Below are 9236 nucleotides of genomic sequence, written 5' to 3' on the forward strand. Positions count from 1 at the left end.
TTAAAAAATTGGAAGTTAGGATAAGGGCTTTTCCTTTTTGTGATTATATTTTAATAATGGAAAACTTTTTAAACAGTTCCATTATGATTCAATTGTATTTTAAAAACCTGATTAAAACCTTCATTGCTACACGTTCAAAAGACAAAACAGAAATTAATACCATTTAATCAAAATTTAATCCGTCATAAATTGAACCTTAACTGGATGGAATGAAATAAAATTAATGTTTTTATTCAAGTACCTGACCGGTTCCTCATCAGCACGCTATTTTTAAACTCCAATTCAAACGAAAAAACAAAAGTTCTGCCTTGCAGTATTCATGTCAATTATTTCCACATTTAATTATCCTTTCCGCTTTTTCTGATTATACTTCCAATTGGAAATGTAATGAATGATTTGCACAGCACTTTGAAGTTCAACTACAATTAACAGTACGTCTATATATAAAGTACAGTCTGCATATATACGAACAACACTTGATGCGGAAATCATACCCACGTGCACCTTATTAAAATATGCAATGAATGAAATTATTATTCTTTCATCTCATTTTGTTTTCATCTCGAACAAGCACCGTCGATGCGAATTCCTTAATAACTCATCCATTTATCCAGTTTCACAGAATTTCATCACACACACACAAAAACCGTGTCAAAAGGTTTCGAATTGGTTCAGAATTGCAACTGTACAGCAAAAAAACATTAAACTATCTAAATGTAATGAATTCCTATTTCCAACATTGCTTACCACACCACATGCTGATTCTAAAAGCAACCGCAATGCACAAGGTTTAAAGTGTTGTCTCAAAATATCAACTTTATTTAAGACGCTCATTAGCCTTCGCCTTAACCGATCTCTCTTGCGATCTATTATTAGGCATTAGTAGAACTACACTCAAACCAAGCCATCGCACTGGATAAAAGCGCCCCCCGAAGATGTGTTGCATTGCCGCTGGGAAAATGACGCACTTACTGCATTTTGCCTCTCCGATGCACATTTGCTGTGAAACTGTACATACTGCGAACGTATCGATTCACTCGACACTTTACTGATGGAATCTGGTTTGGTGATTAAATTAGCAGCAATAAAATTGAACGCTCCTGTGTGTGTACTACTGTGGTCAATAAATTTTCTAATGGCTATCTCATCAATAGGAATGGATGAATAATTTCAATCAAACCTTTCATGGTTAATCACTCCTTCAAAGTTTAATTTTATTTACAATAGTCATAAAAATATCGATAATTTGGCATATGTGTCAACATGATTGTCATTACCCTACAAATGACACATTTATACGTGCACAATGCGATGTCTAAACCAAATTGGTTTTAGAATATTGTCGAACTCGTCATAAGTATTTTTATTGGACCAGTAAATTTTCGAATTCGAAAAAAATACCAAAATTTAATTAACTAACAGTTAGATTAAATAATTTTCAAAAAAAACTTGATATTTCATGTTCACTCATTTACACAACAAGCAGGGAAGCTGGGATAAGGCAAAATACAAGGAGGAAATGCCATATGAAAATAATACATTTCAGCCTTTTTAGGCTAACAAAACAGCGAAATGCTGTAATAATTAATAATAAATAAATAAATAAAAATAAATTGATTTATGCCGTTCTTTGTGATACTCTTCGCTAACAAACGTCTTAAGATGATTTATTTTGATTTCTGAAGAATAACCAAAAACACAATTCACCTTCGTCATTTTCTAGATGTGGCATGAACTTTTCGTTACGGTTTCACGCCCAACCTGTTTCCTGACCGTGATGAGGCTACACTTAATAGGTGTAGCGAAGGATCCTTTGCACCGCAGCGAACAGGCGAACAGAAAACATTACCATTTCCGATAATTATTTATAGCACTCCGTGTACCTTTCACGAAACATTGGATTGTCGGTGCGGCATAAAATCCGCCCAGCAGTCCAGCACACCATCCACACCCAATGGTAATGCAGTGCCAATTGACCAACGGACCAGTCAAAGGTCATGTGGCGCAAAACCTAATATTCCTTTTACGGAGCAAATGGTTTCTGCTTCGTGTGTCGATACAAGTACTCGTCCGAAAGCAGAATCAAACCGCGCACAGCACAACGAGGAACGAAGTGTTTCCGTTCGCCAGGAACCAAGCACGGGCGCTTGAAAACACCATAATGGACTTTCTCGATCCTCGCTCAGTGGGAAAGCGCACGAGAAAATGCTTTCAGTTGCTTTCACCAGCATGGCCATGGGCATGGCTAATGGTACGAGAAAGCGGTACGACTCTGGTGACTCTTTACGCGATGCTCAGTGCCTGGTACGGTAGTGGCTAGGGAAATGTATACCCCGCATTCCCTGGATCGTGTACTATCGGATCACAAAGGAACATAACTCACTCCATCGGTTAGTCAAATCCGGATGGAATCACATGAACGCCGACATGCTTGATGAGTTCGATAGTAGTAAAGCACTAAACACAACTTCTCACTCAAGTACTTCCACGATTCTTCAGCCAAAGGTAGTTCGAGCTTTTGGCAGAACGATTTGTAATGTTTGATTTCATATCATATTTTCCCATTTCCAACCAATCACACGCAACATCACCATGTTACAATGGAGGCAAACCCATAGAAGAGCTCATTACGGCACCTTCTTTGTGTACATGCTCAATTGTTCTCGAAAATAGCGCCATCGTAATGCGCCCTGAAGGAAAATCCCGTGACTAATAGTGCTTCAAAACACGAACCCGGACGGAAACATTCAAGTTTCGAAAATACGGATTCGCTGTTAGAACCTCGCAACATGTTTCTATTGGACCGTTCATCCGTCTGGTTGTTCCGCATTGCGTGTATTTTATTGCCGAAACAAACATTCTAACGTTCCATCGGTATTGCGAGACAGAAAAGAACGCTCAACTCGCCCGCGAAAGTTCGATATATCTACTTGGTTTGTCAATATCGTTGATATTTATGCGCCTTACCAGCCTTTTTGTTATCAATAGCTGAATATCTTTTGCGTGCTTCATTCGAATTGGTCTGATACAAAACAGACAACTAGGTAGGGAATTAGTATTTAACTCAGTGCGGGGTAAGGTTGTCTATATTTTCTTGTTTTGTTTCCCACATCCATTTTACCACGATCAGGTTGGTACAGTAGCGAGATATGCTTGCTCACTTAGCTGAAGCATTTTAGATTAATTCTACCTGCACCTGCGTTAACACGCACCACCGTAGCGGAGAATTCTACTCTACAATCCACCAGACCAAGGTGAAACGTGGAACGGTTTACATGCAACATGTTGCCCACCGTCAATCAACCACATCGGCACGCCATAACACTGCTGCTAGCAACATTTTCCTTCACCTAAGACCGTCGTCAATTCGACAGATTAGATTTTGGACGGGACGTCGCGTATGACCCTCCGAACCATCAACCATCAAGGACCAGAAAATTGGTCAGGGTCGGGCCGCAGACCTCTCAACCGAACGACAAAAACCACCAAACCACCAACCGGACTGTCCGGAACTGATGAAGAATGTGAGGAAGGAAAAAAGCCCTGAAATACGTACCTTGCTGCCCTTGGCGTAATATAGCTTGTGTCCTTTTAGTCGAAAGTACCTTCTTCGCCATCGCTGGAACGACCATGTCTGCTTCATTAAGTAACCTTCTTTGGTGGCGGTCTGCAAAAAGAAAAAAACAAAATGTTTAACAAATTTACGTGCCACCGTTTTTGGAAACTTTTGTAAGTGAAAAAAAAAAAACTGGAAGAAACAGAAAACCATTTGCTTGAAGTTTTGGTCGCAATGGAATAGCATTGCGGGTGCCTGTCATATAAGCTTGTGCTCAACTCCTCTCTTTGTGGCTTAAAGACCTGCTAAGTCATGGCTGCTGGTACAATAGCGTAGAAGATTTATTGTTACCACGTAACCGGGTATTCTTCGGTCATTTGCTACGAGGGTTCAACCCAGATGAGATTCGATTCAAAATTCTCAAACTTTTAAACCGAAATTTACAACACAATTCTACGGGACCACCCTGTATCCGGAGCAATCAGTATATCATGCAATAAAGAGGGACTTTAAAATTATTACAATTCTAGTGTAGTTAAGCCAATCTTATCAGCATCACGTCCGAAAGCCAATTGTAGCTTGTAATTTCACCAGAACAGTTGCTGTTTCTGACAGTTCCTGATACCGATGCTTGAAGCAAATGTGTCCCGTTCCAGGAACCGTTCCGTTCTATTACGTACGACGCCCTGTTGATACGAATGCACAGCACCATTTTGCGGACATCCCGTGCAATACGACAAAGACAAAACCAATGTCCCGGAACAGTGCCCGACGATATCTGTGTTACATTTCGTGTCGTATCACATCGATTGTTACGGGTAGCTTGTTTTAAACAATTCTTCAGCCTTAGTTTATTGTTCCACAACTAAAACGTGTCACTCCTTTGCTTTCTCGCTGCCCATTTCGCTGACACTTTCACTCACACGCTGTGGAGCCCGAAAACTAACAAGTAGAGTGAAAATTTTTACCTCACGCCTGCACCACCATTCAGTTGTGTCAACGTTATCAAATGATGAGCAAACTAACAATTCCTTTCAACGTAGCAACACATCCAGCAAGTGTCAATTACAAGACCATAACCGACCGACCAAAAAAGGACGTTCGACTAAATTTGAAAACGGTCCACTGTCAGTCAGCTTCAGCTAACACATTTTGCTGTCAGCACCGACGGGCGTCTTTCTTTTGCACGTCATCGTCATCACCACTTCCGGTTGTGAGGTCGCTTCGGGAGTGTGAGTAAATTCACGGATATGTTCGCTTCATGCTACGGCGACAGGGTGCGACCGAATGTAAAACGACGCACCATCGTAAATGAGGTCAGCGATGCTTGGCGTCACGCAACTGCACGAAATCAGGTCAATCACAACGGAAGGCGTCCTATGGGTCGTACGGAACATGCCATCCATCTCTTAATACATCCCAGTTTAACCGTAGCCCCAGGATGTAGAAGCATCCGGGAACATATTTTGCATGTCTGCTAAATATACGTAGAATATACGGAGCGACTGTATCTGTAAAAGCTCCGGCCATTGTTAGTAGTAGAGAGTTCATTTCCCTCGTTTATCTTGAATAGCTTAAAAATACGACGAAACTAACATGAATAGTAACATTATGTTAGGTTCATAAATACACAAGAAAACTTAAAATTCAAAGAACAAAAATATTTATGTATATGCATCGCAAATAAGGGTAAATAATCTCATTTGCTAACAACTCTTAGATAAAGAGTACTAAAAGGCACATTCGTTCTAAGTACGGATACAACCTAGGATTCATTTTTTGCATTACTGTTTCCTCCAGGGATTTAACCTCGAGAGGTGTAGTATGCAAGGTATTCAGTATGACCACCGCAAAACGAAGAACAATTATGGCATTTTGCACAAAGCATTCATCCTTCCCCTCTCGGCAAAAATAAAAGCAATAAAAATGCATTGCAGCCTTTGCTTACTGCCGACAATCAGGAAGCATTTTCATCCTTATGCAAGATTTAAAGATGCACTAAAATTTAAAAATAAAAACAAAATTATTACAAAAAAGCACTAAATTATAACAAAACAAAAAATCCTTAAAAAGAAGGTTCCTTAAGGTATCCTTAAATAAAGAATGTATCCTTAAATAAAATCGGTTGTAAAAAATAAACTCCGTAAACTCGCAATAAATCAAATGTTTAAATGCATTTCTTGAAACTAAATTTTCAGAATCGGCATCCAGGATTTCTGTGTGAACCGAATGTCTCGAAATTTCGATCAGTAATTACACTATTTACCATTGCTTTTAGAGACGTGTTTTTCTATTAATTTATTACTTTTGGTTTTATGAACAAAATGTTGATTAATTTTCTGACATTATTCTTTAAGCGTTTGCCACTTTGTCTTTAGCTGAAGTTTTTTAAAGTATTTTTTTTTAATTTTAAGAGGCTTGCATTTTTAAGTGCTTTAAAGTTAGATAATATTTGACAAAATGCCAATAGGTATCCGAAACTTGATTATTTTGTTTTTCTTGGAGCTTCCAAGTAAGGCCTGTTCCTCGTGAATGCACATCTTATCGCAAATGAAGTATAATAATAAATTTACAGCTTTTATACCCATTGAAATTTAACCTATTTTGGATCACTTTAATTCCAGTAAAAACACTACAGAATAAACTCCATTTTGATGGTGGGTCCAAAAGAATGCAACAAATTAAATGAACTTCGACACAAAGCGAACTATTCTAGACGTGTTTGTAAGGTACGCCAGACAGAGCCTCACAGCCCCATATAGCGGCATTATTTATATTTTAAGGCGATGGTTATTTTAAAACAAGTCGATTATGAAATAATGGATGCAAAATGTCAACGATAATATGCAACTTAAGTGCTTCCCTTTGGCAGCATACAAAAGGCATGATGCGCTGCAAGCCCACCTTGCCAGCAGTTTAACGAAGCTGCAAACGAGCCATCGTCAACCGCCGATGCATTCATACCGGGTACCGGAAACGAAGGAAATTTAATCAACTCCCACTAAACTTCTACTCCCGGGCTCTATTTTCCACTCCCTTATCGCCGACAGCAACGAGAGGGATGAAAATTATTCCACTTGCATGCATCAAGCCCCACCTCATTCCATCCCCCTTTTGGCCTACCCCAAGTACCTACCGCTGACTTCACGTCCTTCTTGGTAGACAATTTCCGGTGGAATATTTTGGCCGGTTCAGTTTCATTCTCACTTTCCGACGATTCGTCGCCCGTACGCGGACTTCCCTGAACGGCGGCAGCCATACCGGCAGTTTCCGGGTTTTCCTGGTTCTTCGCGCCTTGATCACTTGGTGGGTCGCTAGGTGTGCTGTGGAATGTGCTCGGACTAATTTTGTTTACACAGCCTCCGTCTCCCGCGTCACTTCGTCTGCGATTGAACCCCTTTTAGGCACGGTCGCAGCTACACAACAATCAACGCTGACACAGCCATTACACGAACCAACAATTTCGCTGCTCCACATGAATGTCGGCACACACTGTGGAAGGGTGCGTGTTTTATTTATTTTTTTCGATGGGGGGAACGATCGGGATACACCACCTTCCGGCACCAGCTGCTATTACCACCGAATTACTTTATCACTGTCATTCGGGATATATTAGAACAGCGGGAAACTGCGAGCTGACGGCCACTAAACGGTTTTGTCGCTACCGGCTACGCGGATACTTTTGCATGGCCCCAGCACGTCCTGCACCATTCGCGCGCTCAATGTTGTGTCCAAAAAGTTCCCGCACACGTACACGATTACTCTAGTGGTTCTCGCTCGCTCTCTCTCTCTCTCTGTTTTGACCTAGTTTTGGCTCTCGTCTCTTTGCCGTCTTAGTATTACTGTTTTCTTCGTTCTATCGTAACGCGTCTTAGAAACACGCACACCACCAAATCTTTGTTCGCTCTCCGTCTCTCTCCTTCTCTCTGTGCACTGATCTCGTTCTTACACAAACACATTTTCCAACAACTAAACTGTTGGCCGAATTTTCCGCCGACTGTCGAACGACTTGCGATCGCTTGCCTTTGGGGGATGCCTGATAGCGAATGGTGGATTTTGTATCCTTCGATAATACTAAACACATTTAATTTTTACTTCTCTAACTATTTTGCACAACTATTGTGAAGGAAATTCTTTTTACCACGAAATAACACGTACATGACGTCCGGAAGTTGCCACCAACTTTTGCCAGCCATTGCTAAAGGAAGGAATTTCGTCGTGATCCTTCCTGTTGTCACAATGCATATTTTGCACCCTGTTCCAACACTTTGCCAGCACACATATCCATTTCAAACAAACATCAAATGTTTCACTCTGATAAGAGGGGATATACAGCCAGTTAATGTGTGTTACAGTACAATCAGTACTCACTGCCCAATCATTCGCACTTTCCCTCGTAAAAGGACATTCCGTTTCGTTTTTCAACACATCTCGCAGGTCAACCGATTGACAAATGCATTGTTCATTTTCACAGCCACAAAGAACAGATAACAACTGCGGTCAGTAAACGAAGCGCTTCACCTTTTCGTTGCACATTTTAATTGCGCTCACTGATACATACAGCGGTAAATAGGACGAGTCGTGGTCGATGCTTTAGGTACGCTGGTCAGTTCCAGGATAACGTTTTTTTATACAGCACCGTAGTAGAAAATAAACGGATTCATGTTCGACGTACTACTGCGGGATTTTTCTTCTAGCAAACGAAGCGGCCGCGTAACAAAATCCACTCCAGCGTTGTCTTTATTTGCCTATGTTCGATGACACTACACGGATACTGCCACTCTACTCGTGTTACGTGAGGAAAAAAAGCACTCACAAGCGAATATTTGACGTTTGCTAACGCTGGAAAATACGCTTACGGGGTGCAGTAGGCATCGGGCCCCACATTTCAATGGAAGCATACAATCCTCCAGCGTGATCCGTGGCGTTCGAGGCGAACGGTGGAAGCGAACTTAGTGACGAATTAAAAAAGCCTAAAACCCAAAAAACGGTTCACTAAACGGACAGACTGGAACGGGTCCATTCGGAGAAAGGACATTACACACACTGCACACTGCGTTGCTATCACCGTGCGACAGCGCCTACACTACTGGCCCGAACTCACAACTTGCCATCGAATCCCGTGGTCTGCTGTCGTTGTTGTTCAGCAGCAGCAGCAGCAGCAGCAGCTTGCTAAATCGGTCTCGGTGTTCCAAAAAGGGGGATGGTATGGCTATACCCATGGGGCTCGGTACTGTGGCACACATACCAACACAACGCCACACACCGTGCGACGTTCCGTACAGAAGCAACAGGATCCGTGTTTTACGCCATGTCCTTACCGTCACCAGGTGTGTGCCCGAGAACCGTGTACACATTATGGAAGGAAAAAGCACCTTCCACACACTACACCAACCCTCCTATGACCGCTCCGAAAGTACGCCACAGGAACGCTACCCGTACGCACACAACTGTAGCCAGGCTCACCCTATTTCCCATCGCTGTGCGGGAACAAACAACAACAAAAATAACACCGTGTACAACCGAATAATTTCGACCCCAAAATGTCTCAAAAGCCTAAAGCCAAATCGAGGGGTTTTAGTCGCGAGTTTGTCCTGTAGCCCCGCCACTACTGCTTCAAACCTGGGGCGGAGGGCGTCCTGATCCTGAAGTTGCTCCTCTGTTCTGCCCGTTGACTTGA

At 41.8% G+C, this 9236-nt stretch overlaps 1 protein-coding gene across 1 annotated transcript in view; it reads right to left on the reverse strand.

Annotated features, from left to right (window-relative positions):
• The window catches only part of LOC125764273 (diacylglycerol kinase eta), a 42351-nt gene extending 33134 nt beyond the window's left edge, over positions 1-9217 (reverse strand). The window contains exons 1-2 of the mRNA XM_049428326.1: positions 6693-9217; positions 3557-3667 (exon numbers count right to left, since the gene is read on the reverse strand). Of these exons, the coding sequence (XP_049284283.1) occupies positions 3557-3667; positions 6693-6815 (234 nt within the window). The 5' untranslated portion in view covers positions 6816-9217. The remainder of the gene's footprint in view (positions 1-3556; positions 3668-6692) is intronic.
• Between the last annotated feature and the right edge of the window lie 19 nt (positions 9218-9236).

Source organism: Anopheles funestus, chromosome 2RL (assembly GCF_943734845.2).
Source record: "Anopheles funestus chromosome 2RL, idAnoFuneDA-416_04, whole genome shotgun sequence".
In the NCBI taxonomy this organism is placed as follows: Eukaryota; Metazoa; Arthropoda; class Insecta; order Diptera; family Culicidae; genus Anopheles; species Anopheles funestus.